Source organism: Copadichromis virginalis, linkage group LG16 (assembly GCF_057382275.1).
Source record: "Copadichromis virginalis isolate Kocher_CV1m ecotype Utaka linkage group LG16, C_Virginalis_male_GT1.1, whole genome shotgun sequence".
NCBI classification, from domain to species: Eukaryota; Metazoa; Chordata; class Actinopteri; order Cichliformes; family Cichlidae; genus Copadichromis; species Copadichromis virginalis.
In genome coordinates this window covers 14756911-14777108 of record NC_140633.1, presented here as the reverse complement: position 1 = coordinate 14777108, position 20198 = coordinate 14756911, and the positions used below count along the sequence as shown (strand labels likewise).

The following is a 20198-nucleotide window of genomic DNA, read 5'->3' as shown; positions in this document are numbered from 1 at the left end:
TGTTACATCTGTGCTAAGGAATGTAAGTATTGGTATGTATGTATATGTGTATGTATGTTTTTCCTTTGAAATTAAGTTTTTGAATAATCCTCACTATTATATACTGCAAATTTGGTCTCAGGTTATGTTGTTGCTGTGAATTGCCTTGTTACTTTTGGCAATAAAAGTAAAAAAAAAGAAAAAAAAAAGAATTACTTTGTATTGCTTGAGATGGCTTACAATCAATTTTAAGTGGTGCCTATGGAAGACTTATGATGAATTTGTATTAGCTCTGAATGTTTCCATGCCAGGCTCTTTAAGTCTGCACTCTAATACCCCTGCTATCAATCAGTCTGGAATGAAAACATGATCCTGAAATTCTAAATTTAATGGTAGTAGTATTCACAATAACCCAAGTTCTAGGTCTTTCATCAACAAACAAATTTGAAAACAGACAAACTTAGACATGAACTGCATTTAATAGCGCCTTTTTTGTAAATAGTAAAATATGACTTGCTGCTGCATGTTATTTTGTGTGGGGTTTTTTTTTTGTTTATTTTAAAAAATTATTCAGAAATGTGCATTTTAACCCAACTCTGATAGTTCATAGCCTTTACCTTCTGTTTCCTAATAAGCCTTATTTCTGTATATAGCTTTTAGCTCTAACAGATGTTCTTCTGTGGGAATCCTTCTGGCGAGAACACTGCCCAACAGTTCTGCTAAATGCTCAACTGAAGCATAATATTTTTCACACTGAATGTGGTTATTGTCAAGTTAACAAAGTTATGTGTTGCCAAGTTGACTGGAACACTAGCAGATGTTTATTTTAACAGAATAAATTCTAGCAATTCACAAATTATGTAAAAGCTATGGAAACAAAGTTCATTCAAAGATGTTAAAATCAGGTTATTTTCTTTATTATTTTTATTAAGGGAGGAACACCTGAACTGGATAAGTGGAATAGAATGGATGGATGGAATTTTATTAAGGTTAGCATGTTCCATCTAAAACACTTTAAAAGATACAACTTATAAACATTTTATAGATTCAACAATTGGTAAAGCAAAAAAAATAAAAAATAACTGAAAGCTGCAGTCCTAATTAATAAAAGTGTGGAGTAAAAGCTCCCTGACTCTCATTTCCTCATCAGTCAGCTTAATCACTCATGTAATCAATCTGTCTCAGGACCTTGAGTCAATATCTGTTTTTTTTGGAGGGGGGGTTGCTGAGAACTGAACAACATGTTCTGAAAAATGAAGCCATGATGAAAAATCGTACCAGCTCTGTCAAACATGCTTATCTGCATTAATGTGTTTTTGTGTATGTTGAATATTGTCCTCTCCTTGCCCTCACCCAGTAATAAAGTTAATGACATTAGGATTCTTCCTCTCCTCTTAAGTGGAGAAAACACCCAAATTACTGAAAGCATTTGGTGTGTATTCCCATGCTTGCTTGTTTGTTTGCAGTGCATGTTTAACTGAATCAATCGTCCATTTATAAATTATTCTGCATGTTCAACAAGAGAAAATCTCTTCTCTCTTCTCTCTCCCCACTGCAACTCTGACTCTATAACTTTTGTCTTGGAAGCTCAATCAACAGTATATTGTATGCTTTTAAGCACTATACATCTTCATTACCCCCCAGGAGCTGAAAAAAATAGCATGAGTATGGGTGTCCATTTGTGCTCTGGAGTGTGCACTCACATGCACATGGGAAAATTGATCTCTTTGGTCTTAGATCATCTTCTATCTGCTGGTACTATATCCATGTGTGTGTATGTGTATCTGTGTGTGTATCTGTGTCTTTCAGATAGTGATAAGATTTGTTGCCAGGGGGAACGGGAATGGCTGTTTCCAAAAATGGTTCCTGGCATCCCTCTGACTGACTAACTGGTCATCATGTGACAAAAAGAAGTGGCTCTATAAAGGGAACCTGGATGATTCACTGTTTAAAATAATCCTCATTTATCTTATAATGGGCTTTGTTCATTTTCTGCCTAAAACATGGTACTCTCATCTCTACTTACTTTGACTGGTTATTCCTGTTAAACAAAATATTGCAAAACACATACACCAACCTCATTGTTTAAAATTGTGTCTGCATTTTCAATATGTGCATTTTCAATTGTGTCTGCATCTTTAATATGAGCATCCAGCCTATACCTCATAGCAGATAATTATATTTTGGGATAGGAAATGGGGCGTTTCCTGTACCAGGCTGTAACAAGCTTGTTAATACTCTAATGTTAACATTTTAACATGGAAGTCTGTGGGGACTGACTTGCTTTTTGTAGCCAGCCTCAACCACTCCATAAACTGCAGTTTTTAAAATCTTGGTGTTGGTCTCTTTTTCAGCCCAAGAGGCTGCTACTTCTGATATCCTCTCTCTATGGCCAGGAGTAGAAAACATTTCCTAAATGAAGTGTTTAAAGAACTCGGAGCTACTGGCTCATAAATATGACTTGTACATACACAGACCTCATTATTTGAAACTTTGGCCAAGTTTAGTATAAGCATCCATCATTGTAACAGCGTATACATGAGAGTAAATAATACAAAATATAAGAAGTCTATAATGTTCTGCAAATGATTTCTCTAGGTATGAACTTTAGCTTCCAACACAATTGCATTTTACTGCAGTTACAGCCTTATAGGGCAAGATCGTTCAGCTTCTACCATCCACTCTGCACCAGGAAACTGATTCTAGTAAGCTATTTTCATTTGGTAGAGAGGTAATCAGCAACAATGACCCAATAATCTGGAACACAAGTCACGCTTTAGACACTTTCATACACAACGCAGTAGAAAATCAGGCTGCTCACTCCCTACAACACACGCACAGACCAATGCATAAACTGATTAAATTCACATTCTGCAAACACCCAAAATTAAGCTAAAGTGAATTTCCTAAAGATTCCTCGTATGGATTCAAAGGAAACATTAAAAAGAGAGCCGAGCAAATAAGCACGAGTAAGTCAGCGTGAGAGGCGGCTGTTCCTGCAGAGGATGGAACGAGTTTGTGGGTTCGGGTTGGGTTGAGCCTTTCCTCACGTGGACTTCAAGGTGCTCCCTGTCTGCGCGACAACGACAGCCTCATTATACATTCACACAAGCACATATTCACCACAAAGACCTAAACATATACACACACAAGTGTATTCCAACATATACACTTGTACAACTCTGTGTTAGAGCATAACCACTCATAAAAATACACAGATGGATGCATTCTTGATTTTTTTAAATCCTTTTTTACTCCTATATCCTTCGTGCATTAATCTTTTCATTCAAATAAGGCAATTTGTAAAAAAAACAGCTGAAGAATTTATAAGAATGCAAGTGAAAAATATTCCTTTTTCTCAGTTTTTTTGTGACCATAACATTTTTCTTTATGTTGCTGGTAGGTTTCTAAGAGGTCCGCTCAGCTAAAATACAACCATGCACATTAGGCACACCGAGGAGTCATGTGCAGAGCGCCTACACGAACATGCACGATGAAGCGAATCATTTATGTTTCAAGCCTTTCAACCAATTAGCACCAACCTGCACAGAAGGCGTCAGCAACATCATTCATCCTCGGGGGACCAACTGACAGACAGAAAACAACAAGAGACCACACAGACAGACAGACGGACACAGAGACTGCACAGTCAAAGTCCTGCAGTGCGTCCTCTGCAGCACCGCTCTCTCTTTCTCTCTCTAAGTCGTGCTTGCACAACCTGTCTGATGAATCCTGGTCTCCCCCGGTTGGTGTGTGTGACCGTGTCTGGGTTGACACACGTAACCACAAGTCAAGAGTGTTACAGCTTCAGGTGAACTACCTTTAGGTTTTTCTTTCACTGCCCCTCTACTGTGGTCCACCCTATTTTCATTTCTTCTCCGTTCTCGCGCTCCCTTCCGTCTTCCTCCTCCTCTCAGCGCTCGCTCTTGCCTCAATCTCTCGCTCGCTGCCCTTTTTTCCCCCTCTTTTCCCCTGGGAGAATGTGTGCGGATGCAGTCAGCAGTGGTGTGACATCACTCCAGGATTTCCTTCTGCCTTTCCATCTTGAGTCAGTCATCCTCAATCAATAATAAGTGTAAAGCATTTTTTATTTATTTTTTTGTCAGGACCTTCTTTCCCCTCTTTCTTCACATCTCCACAGTATTTAGTCCTTTTTATATTTTTATCTCCCCTCTCTCCTTCCTTCCTTCCTCCTCTCTTTCTGCCTCCTTGCACTCACCTTCTTAATAGGATGCTGATGCTCATAAGGCAGCGTTTCACATCCTATCACAACTCCACACATATAATCTTATTTATGAATATGGCAGGGGTTTAAGCTTTGCCAGCCAGCCAATGAAGCGTTTCAAGCCGATGCTAAAAATAGCTCCGTATTCTCCTCTGGGCACCATTCTCCTGCCTACCCCCTCCGCCTCTGTGTTTCTTATTATAGCAACAACCGAGGAGAGAAGAGACATTTATAGAAAGGACACAAGCTCTTTTATTTTCTGTTTTTATCCTTGCTGCTTGTAATACTCTCATTCACACACACTCACACTCACAGCTTCTCGTTCTTTTCAGCCGTCCATTCACAACCACATCACCCGTTTGGATGTGCCGTGTTGAGAGGCATTTGACAAAAACACAAGGAGCAATGCTAATTAGCAATCTATGGTAATGTTTTCTATTTATAACTAAGACTGACCTTTTCAGGTGTAAAGCTTGTCAGGTGAATAACTTCCCTTAAAGGGCATATCCCATGTTTTGTTAACCCTGATAGCTAGCTTTCCAGCTAAATACACAAAGACTGTTAGTCTAGGTTAAGAAACAATCATCTTCTTATTAATAATTCAGACAATCCGTACATATGCATCCATCTGTGCTCTTCTCCTGTTTCGACAACCATTTACAAATTCTTCATAAAATCTTGCTGGTGTGATGTCATGGAGCACAATTTAACTTGCCAACATTTACGTTTCAAAACTATGAGATTTGCAAAGTAAAGGGGTTTGGAGAAGTATGGAGACTGGATTGCAACATCCTTTCTTTCACTGTTTTCCGTGATGTTTAAACTGATTCTGGCGATACTATTACACTATGTTTCAGTGTTTTTCAGTGTTGCATCAGTGGGAGATGGAAAGTCCCTGAGAGATGGTCTTAAAATAAAGGAGAGAAATGCTTGTTGGCAGGTATGCAGTGTAAAAACAGTCGTAGTTTGACGTCATTTGGAGGAGCAATTCTCATATTTTGGCTAAAAGTTGTTCTCTATTACCAAAGATTTCCCAACAGTCACTGCTGCCAGCTCCATTTTTTGAACTTTGAAAACATTTATTGACATTAAAAAATTTCCAAACTTCTTAAATCTGAGATAAAGATTCTCAACTAAGTGCCAAACCCTACTGACTACTATGTGCCAATATTGTTTACTTAGCACAGTCCTGTTGTGAACCCTTTGCCTTCATCTAGGTGTTCTGAAACCTGATGTGATGAATGACTGATGGATTTGAACAAGGGGTGCCGCATGCTCATAGGTTGGTGATATGTGAGTCCCATGATAAATCACCCTGTTTCACTATAACAGGCACCATCATTTACAAAATGAATATCTTATTCAATAAGATGTGAACTCAGTAGCTTTCATCATAAACCACGGGACATGAGGACAGTTTTTTCAAAGATCTAGCTACTGCTGGAATTCTTTTTGCAACCAGAGGAGTCGCCTCCTACTGGTCATTACCAAAAATGTAGGTGTGTGTATTGAGTGTGTGTGTGCACATGTGTTGTCGATCAACACTTACTGTGAAGCTGTTGTTGACATTCTTAGTGCTGGACTCTGCAACACTGGCATCCGACAGATCCACCTCATCAAAGATAAGAGACTGCAGAGAAGAGACGGTGTGGTGGTGGTGGAGGAGAGGAAGATCCAAAAAGCAGGAAAGGACACAGAAGAGAACACGAGAGTGAGTCTCTGGAAATGCACAAGGCCGAACGTAGCCTATTGTTACTTGTATACTACATCATGAAGACAGCGGTGACTGGCTGTGAGGTAAATGTTGTTTCATGGCCACACCAAAGCAGTCCTAAAATGAATTAGTTAAACCTTCTAGTGTAAAATGGAAGCAACTGTAAAAGTCATGAAAAACATAAAAGGACAAACTTGCTTTCTAACACTGAAACTTCCAAAATGCTTCAAAGCTGAGAAAAGCGGATGGATTTACTTTTGAATTCAGTTTTAAATGTAAATGTGACGCTCAGGGAATTTAAGAAGGAGGAAAAAACAGATGTGCCACCCATCAGCTCTGGTTTCCTACATGACACGTGTGGGTCATTATGACATGACTAAATAAACATCATAGACCATTTGGTGAGCTGTTTTTATAACAGGCATTTAGGAATTGACATCCTGGGAGATACCGCCTTTAACACCCACCTAAATACTTTGGCCAGCCAACCTAAATGCTTTCCACTCAAGAAAAGCTGTTTCTTATATTCTTACATTGAAATGACACTAAATTTAATTCAATTCAATTAAATTAAGTTTTATTTATATAGTGCCAAATCACAACTACGGTTGCCTCAAGACACCTAGTATTGTGAGGTAAAGACCCTACATCGTCAGCTATCACCTAAAAAGTATTTTCATTTCCACTATAATAGAAACAATGATTGGGAGCATGTAAAATACCTTACTGATTTTTATTTCCCCTGAAAATCTGCACAGCATGCAGGTCTGTTGATAATGTGTGATCACATCAAACACCAAACAGCAGAGCAGTTTGGAGGCAATTTTGAAACCAATTTTTAAATTGTTCCTCCTCGTTTATCTGCAATGATCCGTTTTCCAGTATGATAATCAGATTGAACTGAGATTTCCTTATGCTTCATTGATGTATACTTCATTGATAAGTATCACAATTGTCAGAGATGAGTGTAACATTGGAGATTCAAGCTTAGGAACCTGACTGGAAATATGCTCATCCTAACCGTGCAGTTCCATTGCACTTGAAAACAATTGTGTTATATTACAGTTTGTGCCTATTAGAGCAAAATTAAAAGCATTAAGCTAACGTCTGAGTGTTAGGATATTTGACCAACATTCATGTTTATTGCATTTAGCTCGTCTACTTCTGGTATAATTTTTTTGTTTAAAATAATTTAAAATGACTTATATAGCATAATCTGGATTTTTCTTCTTTACATTTAGAACAAGAAAGTCACTGGAATAGTGTGCTCCATATACTGGTTTAGACAGTAATTAGTCTACAGATGTGATACAGATGTTTCCAGTAAACTACAATGTTATTAAGGTGGACTTTTTAGTTATTGTGTACATTTTTATAAATTGATTTTATTGCATTTCATCACAGTGAGCGATTCTGAACAGGGAAAAAGCTTATGGTCAAACAATAAGCCTAATTTTTCTGGGACCCATAAAGTTAACTCGGTTTCTTTTCATGTCCCTGGAAACACATCACCACAACACAGATACAGTATGAGGCTATCAACAGGCTTTCCCTCTTGTGTTTTCCTTTCTCCACCTAAATGAAAATAGTATGAATGACATGATGGTTGATGTTAATGTGCTTTATTGAATTTCTGTGTGGTAGAGGAGCTGGAGCCAGACGGAGAGGAGAGCCAGAGTCTGCAAACAGGAACATGATATCCTAACAGAGCTGTGATGTGTAAGGCATGCAGCTGAGCTCTTAAAGAGCCACAGGCCAAAAACCAATGGCGTCAAAGGAATGCCCTCTGACTGTGTGTGTGTGTGTGTGTGTGTGTGTGTGTGTGTGTGTGTGGGTGGAGTGCCTTGCTGCAGCTGTCAGAGGGAATGCCCAGCTAACAACACTCCACGGGCCTGGCTGGAGAGGGCTACTAGCCAAGGCTTACTGTGTGGGTGTGTGTGACAGCATTTACACATATGCCTACAAATGCATGCGACCTAAGTGTGAATGGCATGCCAACACAAATACTGTCCCCCTGTCACAGCACTCTGTGCTGCTCTCCCTTTACATCACGTGTGTGTACCGAATGTTTGTGTGTGCGTGTTTTGTTGACATACTCTTTCTCCCTCTCTCACATTCACCACACCATCCCAATACACACGCTAACACACACAAACGCAACTTTGTGTACCTAACTGTCTTGAGGTAAGCTGTAATGAAAGCCGACAGTGAATGGTGGACAAAGGCGAGCATCCTCTGTTACCCATAGATCCAGAGCTTTGCTCAGTGGCAGCATCTCAGCAGCTTCAACAAGCCTCCAATCCCTGTACCCTGTCCTTCTCACAGCAGGTCATGTAATGACTTACAGATTGTTTCATAACTGATTGTTTAATCTAGCACACAATCCAGAAATCTACCTATGACACACTTAACTTTTAACTCTGATATTTTCAGTCTTCAAATCAGGACTATGAGTCCAAACCAAAAACAAACGACTGTCACATTTTGTCTGTCTTTGTGCTCATTCTGGATCTTTAATGTAATTGTGTTTTTGTCACTTTTTGGGATAATTTTGTTTGTAATTGGTATTTTTTTCCACCTGTCTTGGTGATCGTTCTGTGTATGAGTTTACTTCATACAGAGGCTCTGGTGTCCTCTAGGGTGCATTAAATAAGCCATCCAAGGAGAAGAGCATAGCTTGTTTTACAAAATGTGATGCTGAGATGTGGCCTTACGGATGGATCAATGAGGAGGCCAGGCTTCTTAAGCACAGGGCAGCACAGCCAGCCAGGCAACCTTGGAAACACCAGAGTGTAGTGATGGACATGTAGGGGACAATGAGCACTTATTTATAGATAAGAACATCTTGTCTGGCTGTGACACAAAGAACATGTTTACTTTAACATTTTGGATTATTAAATGGAACCTGTTATGCTTATTTCCAACCCAATATTCCGAACTTGTTGTTTTGCACTTAAAACTCAGCCGCAGTGCATTCATGGGTAGAGTCAGTGTGTCTGTGCATAGCTTATTTAGCAAGTCACAAATGCACAACAGTGGCAGAAGAGATCAAAAGTTTCACAGCTTTAGTACTGTTTACCTTCACTGGCAACATCTTAGATTATTACTTGGGTTTGGCTGGGGTTGCTCTGACTTTCCAAGTTGGTAATCAAAGTTGAGGGAGCATTCCAGAAAGAAATTCCAACTGGGAACTCAGAAATTCTGACTTCTGACTTAATCTGGAACACACTATTAAACAACAGATGGGTGGGGCATATGTGCACAGCCTTATTTAGGAAATCCCATAGACAGCATATAAAAAACAGAAGTAGCTACTGAGTCATGAGCTGTTGGCTTTGGATTCTGCGTTTGAAACTTCAATGTTAAGTGTACTACCATCATATTTTTAGCGCCAAAAGTAACCAAATTTAGTCCAGAGGGTGGATTTATCAGCAAATGTACAGTTGGTTAGCACGTTGCATTTACAAGTGGTAGGGGTGCAACGTTCAAACAAGTTCAACAAAAGCACGAGTCCATGTCAGCATCTCATAGTGGTGGAGGTGACGTTGAAAAGACAAATATTAGCTGCAGCTACCTGTGTGAGCACATCTGTGATTTAAAGCAACTCTGCCAGTTCAGAATTTTAACATGGCAGTCTATGGGGATTGACTCACTTTGGAGCCACCGCCGCAGGAACTGACATAATACAGAGTCAATAAAGAGAGTGTGAAATGGAGCATCAAAGCATCCTGAAAACATGAGCTTTTGGCTCATATGATGATGTCATTATAAATCATGGTTAATATAATAACAACAAACCTAATATGGAAATTATACTCTTTTAAGAGCTGTTTTTACCATTATGTTGTTTGTCCTTTTTTTAATGATGCTTCAGTTGCTCATGCTTATGCTTCTATCTCTTGGATTATCTATGATGGATCCAGATGCCTTGTCCTCCTGTGTACTTGTCTGGTATCCTTAGCTGTCTTCTCTTGGGTTCGTGCAGACCACAAGCAGGACAGGGACATGAGCAGGGGTCCAGGTGACACTCAGCTCATTGTGGGAGTGGCTGTTAAACAATGTTGCTGTTTTCTGATTAGCTGTGCTCATACACTTTCTTTAAAGTTGATTTTCCTTCCTCATCCTTGCATGAATACACAAAGCCTGGATTTATGAGGCCTTCTTGCCTCAGGAATGTTCTTCCAGACATTCCAGATGCTTTGCCGTGTTTCCCCTTGGTGAGTGGACTTTACAAGCATAATGTGTCAAACCTTCAGTTCCTAGGCTCTCCAAATCAGGCCGTTTCAGACTACCACCTCGTGGAGTGTGGCTCTATTTAAGTCTTTGACTACAAAAAACTTCATGTTAAATAATTGACTACTATTCAAGAATTTAGATTTCTTATTACCTACTGAAACCAGGCAGTATGACTTAGACATACTCCCATCAGTAAATAATTCTGGAATTTTATTTTTTCCTCTACTATGAAGTTGTCCAGATTGGTTACAGTTGGTGATTTTAACATGATTAATTGATGAATCACTCTGACCTCTTCGCTAGAAGTTTTACCAGTATTATTGATCCTTTTAAACTCGGCATGCATTTGGCTTGACACATAGCCAAAGTCCTGTGATCAGGACCTTCTGGCTGTGCATCACACAAGGCTGAGAACTAAAGATGACAGGGCTTTGGGAGAAGTGGATTCGAGTCTCTGGATCTTCTGATGTTGAGCTCTTTGGATTTGATCTTCTCTTAAAAAGCAGTTAAATCTGAGCTGATTTTTTTGCTGTCATGTTTTTATGTCATGGGTTGTGAAACATTTTGTGAAAAGTGTTCAAAGGTGCTGTATGAATAAATGTCTACTTGACTCAGGAAATAAGGAAATCCATAACAGGTCACCTTTAAGTTTAACTTATTTTTCCTTCTTCCAGCACAGCCATCAAGACACTCAAGGCATGACAAATAACACACACTGTAAAGCAATGAAAGCCACACTCCTCACTGAAGATAACTTATATATAGCCCTAGTTAGGGCTATCACTAACTTTAATTAACAGGCTAAACTAGGCGTGGCTTTACAGTCTCTGCCCAACCTCAGATTATATAAAGCACATTCATGTCATATAGTAGTGAGTTCTTGCAACCTCCTTTGCTGCATTGTTGATGGGAAGAATTTTTTTCATCTTATTTTATCCATAAAATATCCCACCCAAATCATTATTTTGTGTCAGCAAAAATTTAAAGTGACTCAAGAAAAATAATAGAGGATATTCAATCCATCTTGAGCCTTTAAAGCAATATGGCATGAATGCAGCACTGTTTTATACTGGTAAGTGGTTAAGCTGTCCTGGTGGTCTGGCCCCTGGCTGTGCTGTGCTGACCCGAATTCTCACTAGGCCTTCCTCAGATCCGCTGGCACCCAGGGGTGGGGGGGAGTGTCGTGCGCCCGTCCAGCACACGGACAGAACTCGCCAGCACACGCGACTCCTGGACACTCTGCGTAGCGCCCGCTCCTGCCAGTGTGCCAAGGCACTGCCAGACTAGTGCGAGTGCAGACAAACGCATACACACAGAGGTGCACATACACACACAAGTTCCAGACCGAGGAGGTTAGATTAGAGGTAAATGGGGAAAAAATGTCAACAAGAGTCAGAATATCAAAGGTTAAAAGGTTAAGATCTCCTTAAAATAAAATAAATGTTTAGAGGAAAATTAAACACATTAATGGAAAATTAATTGAAGTGCTTACAGGTAGAGAAATAACTGATCTAACAGAATTTGATAGGTCAAAAATGAGAGCAGGGATGTAAATAAAAGTAATAATTAAACACTGAATAACAGTGTCATTCTCATACCGGTACATAAATATGAACAGCCGCTCGCTTAGCTTAGCCTAGCATAAAGACTGAGAACAGAGAGAAAGCAGCTATCCTGGCTCTGTCCAAAGGTAACAAGACACACCTCATAAAGCTCAGTAATTAACACAGTGTATCACCAGGGTGGGACTCCTTGCTAAGCAACCACCAGAGGCTCCAGGATGTGACAAGTCCCATTCAGAACTGTGTCCAGAGAGCTTGATCAAGGAGATGATACAATGCACCTGATTTTAAACCGCCCTGCCTTCTGTATCATGTTAAAGTTTACTTGTTTTTAAAGCACTACATTATTACACAACTCTTGAGCGTGGCTCAAGAGTTGGCAGTTAGTCTTGTAATCGGAAGGTTGCCGGTTCAAGCCCCGGCTCCGACAGTCTCGGTCGTTGTGTCCTTGGGCAAGACACTTCACCCGTTGCCTACTGGTGGTGGTCAGAGGGCCTGGTGGCGCCAGTGACCGGCAGCCTTGCCTCTGTCAGTGCGCCCCAGGGCAGCTGTGGCTACAATGTAGCTTGCCATCACACCACTGTGTGAATGCGTGGATGACTGAATGTAGCGTAAAGCGCTTTGGGGTCCTTGGGGACTAAGTAAAGTGCTATATAAATACAGGCCATTTACATTTTTTCACTCGCACACCTGTCTGGTATTCCAGCTCAAATTTTCTAACTATTCCAAAGTGTAGGACCAGAACATTAATTTGGCGATACCTTTTGGCTTTAATGCTCCAAGCCGCTGGTGCAGGCTGCAGGAGGAGCTGATAGCAGCAATAAATACTGAAATCATTCAATTTAGAACCAGCCGTTTCAACCAGGCTTTTCATAGACCATGCTTTATAGAAATGACTTTATGCTATTTTATGCTTTTGGTTTTTATAATTATTTGACTTTTCGGCCCATATAGCATTATTTAATTCAATAAATAAGACCTATTTATGTACATTTTAAATTATGATACTTTGTCCTTTCAATGTACTTTTACCACTATTAATTATTACTGTTTTTAGCTCTTATTAATTATGACATACATTTTGACATACATACCCACATAGCAGACAGGTCTGGCCCGGATCTGGTGTCAAGACGGGCCTGCTAGCTGACTTCTGGCATAGTAAGATATGGGCCAGGCCTGGCGTAGATGGCACTGTTTATGTGATGGCATGCCACATCTGGCCCAACTGTGGTTTGGTTTATGTGGCCCACGCTCATAGAAAACAGGTCTGGCCCTGATCTGGCATCAAGCTCGCACTTCTGACTGACTGGTGTCATGGTAGGGTGTATGTGAACCAGATGTGGGCCAGCTCTGGCAATGATGACACTATTTATGTTTCTATTTTCCTATTTTAGTTAGAAGACCCAAATGCCATGCTGCAATACTACAAGGTGGGCCATTTATATGGATACACCGTAATAACATGGGAATGGTTGGTGATATTAAAGTCCTGTTTGTGGCACATTAGTATATGTGAGGGGGCAAACTCCTCAAGATGGGTGGTGACCATGGTGGCCATTTAGAAGTCGGCCATCTTGGATACAACTTTTGTTTTTTCAATAGGAAGAGGGCCATGTGACACATCAAACTTATTGGTACTGTCACAAGAAAAACAATGGTGTGCTTGGTTTCAACGTAACGTTATTCTTTTATGAGTTGTAATTTACAAATTTCTCTTTGTTCACAGCCATTGACATGTTGAAGAGGTTAACACGTGAGGAGCAGATCGAAATTGTGTTGATATCTGGTGAACGCAGTAACCGGGTCATTGCAGCATATTTCAATGCAAGACACCCTACGAGACCACCCATCTCCCATGCTACAGTTAGCAAACTGCTTGCTAAGTTTCATGAAACTGGTTCAGTGTTGGATTTGCCAAAATGTGGACGCAAGAAAACTGTCACTAATGAAGAAACATCAGTGGCTGTCCTAGCTTCATTCAGCAAGAGCCCACAGCATAGCACTCGCCGCATGTCACTGGAGAGTGGCATTAGTCGAACATCCCTTCGCCGGATATTAGCTACTCACAAATGGCACCCTTACAAACTCCAGCTACTGCAGCATCTGTCACGGTACAGGGCCATGAGGCCCAGGGTTTAAGTTCTAATGCATATTTTTGTATCCACATGTGTAGTTTAACGCATCTAGTTGTTTTCTAGTTTGCAGTTTAGTCCTTGGTTTCTTAGTCCCTTTTGTCATCTCTCCCTGGTCCATGTGTCTACCTGTCATGTTTCATGTCTCTGGTTAGGTTAAGTTCATGTTCTATCTCCATGTCTATGTCTCTGTGTTTCCTGTTTTATTTTGAAAGAGTATGGTGTTCTTTGTTCATTGTAGTTAGTGTTAGGCTGTATCCCAATTCAGGGTCTGCAGCCTTAAAGGCCACATTTTAAGGCCGATTACGTCACCGCAACGCGACAAAGGCTGTCCCAATTCGAAGGCTGCTCGAAATGCGGCCCTCAAATGCGTCCTTCATTTCCCTGAATTTTAAGGACGTGGCGGTGTAGACTTCGTGACCCAACATATCCCAGAATGCATAGCGCGGCGGTGGGTGTGGATAATTTTGCCGAAAAAAACGGCGGACGAGGGGCGCCCGAAGAGTAAACTTTAAGTAAGTACTGAATATTATGTCACTTATTTATGTGCAAATGTTTAATAACGAAGAACATGAAAACATTACTGTTGGCCACATGTCGGCAAAGTTATGGGACATTAGTGACGTTTGTACTAACTTGGTTTTAAAGCCTTTACTTTAAAATATACACCGTTCAATAGCTGACCTTAATCTTACAGAGAATGATCAAAGCTCATGTAGAAACAAACAAACAAATGAACAAAATATGTTCTCCTTCATTTCTGTCAAACAATGCTGTATGTAACGTTTCCAGCTGTTAGTATCATGGTTGCTAGGCAACCTGGGCAGCGCAACGGAGGCTAGACCGTCCCATTTCACAAGCCTCGCACTTCCGGCCTTAGCGGTCTTTAAGTACGCGGCCCTTGAGGATCGTTGAGGCTGTGTACTTTAAGGCTGCAGACCCTGAATTGGGATACAGCCTTACTCTCCCCTGTATTGTCATTATGTTTCCTTCTAGTCAGCTGTGTTCTCATGTGTCTCCACTTCCCATGATCACCTCGTGTGTATTTAAGTCATCAGTCTTCCTTTGTTTGTCGCCGCGTCGTCTGTTCAACTTCACCCATGTTACGCCAGGTTTCAGGACTCTGTGCTGGTCATGTTGCTTACGTGTATACGTTTCATAGTCCTTTGTTGTTCCAGCACAGAGTCCGGTTCATAGTAGTCTCCCATATGCATCGTTGTCACCCTGTCTTTGCTTTCCCTGCTGTCTGAGTTTAGTGTCAGTTCTTAGTTTTCCCAGTTCAGCTTCTAGTTTAGTTTTGCCTCTGTGCTTTCTGTTGTTTGCCACGTTAATCAGCCCAAATAAAGGCTCGCTTTTCGTTTCAAGTTCAATACTGTCTCCTCATCTATGTCTGCACCTGGAACCTCACACTCCCACACACGGTCCGCAGACCGTGACAGCATCTCAACGAGGATGACCCAGATTGGTGCACAGAATTTGCAGAATGGGCAAAACAAAGATTGGAACAGGACCCTCAGTTCACGCAGAAGATTTTGTTCAGTGATGAGGCAAACTTTTATGTGAATGGTGAAGTTAACAAACAAAACCACCGCTATTGGTCTGACACTAACCCACATTGAATGGATCCCTCCAAGACTGTTGGAACAACAAAAGTGATGGTTTGGTATGGTATATGGGGTACATCGATAGTGGGTCCATTCTTCATCAATGGAAACCTCAAGGCCACTGGATATTTGAAATTGCTACATGATGATGTGTTTCCCTCTTTATGCACTGAAGCTGGCACGTTCCCTGAGTTTTTCCAGCAGGATGGTGCACCACCACATTATGGGTGCCAGGTCCGAGCATTCCTAGATGAACAGTTTCCTGGAAAGTGGATTGGTCGTCGCGGGCCAGTTGAATGGCCGCCAAGGTCTCCCGATCTGACCCCCTTAGACTTTTATCTTTGGGGTCATCTGAAGGCAATGGTCTATGGTGTGAAGATACGAGATGTGCAGCACCTGAAACTACGGATACTGGATGCCTGTGCTGGCATTTCTCCTGCGGTGTTGCTATCAGTGTGTGAAGAGTGGGAGAAGAGGGTTGCATTGACAATCCAACACAATGGGCATTGAACACATTTTATAAGTGGTCAGAAACTTGTAAATAACTCATGAAAGAATAAAGTTATGTTGAAACCAAGCACACCATTGTTTTTCTTGTGACATTACCAATAAGTTTGATGTGTCACATGGCCCTCTTCCTATTGAAAAAATAAAAGTTGTATCCAAGATGGCCGACTTCTAAATGGCCACCATAGTCACCACCCATCTTGAGGAGTTTGCCCCCTCACATATACTAATGTGCCACAAACAGGACTTTAATATCACCAACCATTCCCATGTTATTACGGTGTATCCATATAAATGGCCCACCCTGTATACTGCTATGGTAGCCAACTACCATAGCCAACTACCATTGTGAGTGAACACTTTATCCAAAACCTAGTGAGGGTTTACTCATGTTTACTACTGGGTGGCTGTAGCTCAGAAGGTAAAGCAGGTCACCTACTGATTAGAAGGTTAGTGGATCCCTGGCTCTTCCAGTCTGCATGTCAAAAGTGTGAATGTGTATGCATGTAGTTAGGAAGCCCTCAGTTTAGAGAAAGTGTGTGATTGGGTGAATGTTGTATAGAGTAATCCGGGAGAGTAGAAAAGTGCTATATAAGAATCAGTCCAGTCACTGTCTGAACAGAGTTTTGTCATGTTACTTTTGCACTATTATGTTCCGGCGCATGTTGTTATTACATGGCTTGATTAAGGTACACATTAGGCTGACATCTGGGGCCAGAGTTGAAACTGTTCTGGGCCAGCACAGGGCCAGCAGTGTGTCTGCAACTGGCTTTGTGCTGGCCCATGTGTGGGCCACCTCTGGCAAACCAGATCTGGGCTACCAAAGGGCCATCATTCTTTGTGGTATGTGGGCCATGTGTAAGCACATTGTGTGGGCAGATCTGGGCCATACCAATTTTGCTATCTGGGTAGTTATAAGCTAATATCAATATAGTTATATTATATCTTATCAAGTTTTATGGTCCTCAGCCGGAAAGGGGTGGAGTGCCCACTCTGGGTCAGGGACGAGTTCTTGCCCCAAGTGAAAAAGTTTAAGTATCTCGGGGTCTTGTGACAGGAGAAGGGAGCGGGAGATCGACAGACGGACTGGTGCTGCAGCTGCAGTGATGTGGACGCTGCAAAAGCGAAGCTCTCAATTTAACTGTCAACCTACATCCCTATCCTCACCTATGGTCACAAGCTGTGGGTAGTGACCAAAAGAACGAGATCGTGGATACAAGCGGCGGAAATGGGCTTCCTCCGAAGGGTGACTGGCCTCTCCCTTTGAGATAGGGTGAGAAGTTCGGCCATCCGGGAGGGGCTCAGAGTAGAGCCGCTGCTCCTCCACATCGAAAGGAGCCGAGGTGGTTCAGGCATCTGACAAAGATGTCTCCAGGGTGCCTCCTGGGTGAGGTGTTCTGGGTATGTCCCACCAGAAGGAGGCCCTGGGGCAGACCCAGGACCCACTGGAGAGATTATATCTCTCGGCTTGTCCGGGGAACGCCTTGGTGTTGCCCCGGACAAGCTGAAGCAGGTGGCTGGGGAGAGGGATCTCTGCTTGGGCTGCTGCCCCGGCCCCGGACAAGCGGAAGAAGATGGATGAATGGATGGATGTTTTATGTTTTTCATTTATAAGAAGTAGTGCTTATTTTTATTATTTGGTGGGGTTTTGCTCTGCCTTGTTGTCAGCTTGTTAGTCATCTGTGAAGTGCTTTGCAGTGCTAACCTGCAAGTCTTTATAGGTAAAAGGACTGACTGACTGGTCCAAGCCAAAACACAATATGGTGCATAATCCCCTGTAAAACAGCAAAATGTCTTTTCTCCCTGTTGATTTTTTCACAGGTTAAACAAATGAGGTTTGAGGTATGAGCAAAGGCTTCCTGTATCTAGCATTTATGCTAAGCTAAGCTAATCAGGTGCAATTTCAAGATATGTATTCACCATACAGACATGAGATGGGTATTTATTGTCTTATCTACAGTTCCTTAAGAAAATAAATAAGCGCATTGCATCCTTAATGCCGGACTGTGTTTCTCAGTCATTTGTGGCGTTAGAATAACAGTAACAGTAAAATCAATTAGCAATTCATCCCCAGTGGCCACTAGAGCATGTGCGCCATGTGAGGAAACACTCAGTAAACCTACCTTGGCATCTTTGGCGTAGTAGAGAGTTCGTCCTCTCAGTTTGAAGTAGCGCTTTTTCCACCTCTGGAATGAGCTAGTCTGTTTCAACAGCAATCCCTCCTTTATACTTGTCTGCAGGGAGACAGAAAGACATCACAGAAATAAAACATATATATCAGAGGAACCTTCAGTCAAAAAGTAGCACAGACCTTCTCTCTCTCTCTCTCTCTCTCTCTCTCTCTCTTTTACAAATGTAGAAGGCACTCTTTGATTTATCTACAGGAAACTGATTAGATAAAATGTGCCTACTGTCTGTGATCGTGTGTGCATGTGTGTGAATGTGAACAGCAATTTTATGCATGGGAGACAAGGAATAGGACAAAAGTAGAGAAGAAAGGAAACCCATTACACACACACCAGAGGAAACAAAGAAGTAAAAGGAAAGAAAGATTAAAGGGAAAAGAAAGAAGGAAAGATAGAAAGAACAGTAACCCACTGACTGCTTAAGTGTGGCCAGCTTTTTCAAGTATTCTACATTTAAAGAAAAAAATGCTCACGAAAACCTGGGAAATTTTTATATTTCCATTTACAAACAAATCGTTTATTTTAAGCGATCTCTTCATGAAGGAATCCCTAAACTTCATGTGTTTAACTGAGATGTGGCAGCAAAGCATGGATTATATTCACTTGAAGGAAATCTGCCCGGCTGGCTGCTCCGTCATCGGAACTCCACGTCTTTCGGGACGTGGCGGAGGACTCGCTGTTGTGCACTAGGACAGATTCACATGCAGGCTGATGAACTCGGACTCCTTTTCTTCACTTGAGTTGCAGATGATGTGATTTTTATCTGCGAAAAGCGCTATATAAATAAATTTTACTTACTTACTTACTTACTTACTAATGGGAATACCATTACAATACCACGTACTAATATGAAACATTTACAAACCTCCTATCAACATTAATTGCACTTTGGCGAACTTTAGAATAACCCTTAGCTACAAAACTGTTAGGAGTTGGGTTCTGGTTATGTGGTGCTTTTGTCTGTATGTGTTTTTTGGTGCCTCCCTTTTTGTATAGGTAGGCGGGGCAGTGAGTCACTGAACCTGGCACACCTGTTACTCATCAGATGCTTTCCTCAAAAGTGTTCTTTAGGAGCTACCTGAAAGAAGACTAGTGTCGGAGTATTGGCGTTTTTTTGGAGCATCTGAAATTCTGCCCCTGCCTGCTGGAGCCCTTGGATACCTTGGTACCAAATAAGCTCTCCAACTGTCTGTAAAGTTTACTTTAAGCTTTTCTCGGTTATCGGGCAAGACCCTCCTAATTCTCGTCCCTCTCCTTTTTTAGATCGAGTGCACTACCTGTGTGTGTTTTCGTCACCTGCACGTCCTGGCTCCGCGTCCCCATTCATACAATGTTGTATATATTTTGTCCTTGTAAATACCTCCCCCTCACTGTAAATAAACTGTCTTCACCGCAACTCTGCCTCCGTGTGTTCTGCTTCCTGGGTCCATCTGCATTTGCCATAACAAAAACAAGCTAAGGGTTTTGGTTTTGTTGGGATTACAGCCTCTAAAATCATCCAAATATTTAATTACAAGAAAAAAATAAGTCAACTTATTTAAAGTTTATTCAAATCTATTTAAAGTCAAGTCTCAAGTTATGAATACCATATCAGAGTCAAGGAGGGTTTTTTGTTAAATGCCTAAAAGAAGCACCTACCATTGCCTGGTGTCACACAAATCGCGTATATTTGACAGAGATTTTGTCAGAGTTTCCATGAGGTGTTAGGTAACTGACACTGATTTATCCTTTTAGAAGGTCACCTTATGGGGGGAAAGTTTTGAAACCTACTTTAAGACAAAGCCACTAACTGTTTCAATATATTTTTTAATAAGATTTCACTATGTTTTCCAGGATCTCTGTTTTTTTTAGTTACATTTACAATGAGGATCTCATCATTGACTTGGGGGCCTAAAAATAACTTTATATTTATACTGTTTTAACATAGTTCTCTGTTGATATTAATAATATTTTAATTGTTCCATAGTGCTTTGTAACTTACTATAACTTCCCATGTAATGAGTTTTAAAGAAGACTGAAAGCGGTTCTAATCTGAAGCACAAATCTTTCT

The 20198-nt window shown here is 41.2% G+C and overlaps 1 protein-coding gene across 10 annotated transcripts in view; it reads right to left on the bottom strand.

The window, feature by feature from the left end:
* Positions 1 to 20198, bottom strand: part of dgkh (diacylglycerol kinase, eta) — an 81135-nt gene that overhangs the window by 49881 nt on the left and 11056 nt on the right. For 7 of the 10 annotated variants that reach the window (XM_085435507.1, XM_085435508.1, XM_085435503.1 and 4 more), the window contains 3 exons: positions 18086 to 18196; positions 11279 to 11437; positions 5754 to 5834 (listed from right to left, as the gene is read on the bottom strand). In XM_085435507.1, coding sequence (XP_085291633.1) covers positions 5754 to 5834; positions 11279 to 11437; positions 18086 to 18196 — 351 coding nt within the window. Of the gene's footprint in view, positions 1 to 3799; positions 4703 to 5753; positions 5835 to 11278; positions 11438 to 18085; positions 18197 to 20198 lie in introns of those variants that run through there. The other 3 variants (XM_085435505.1, XM_085435511.1, XM_085435509.1) reach the window with 2 other exon arrangements.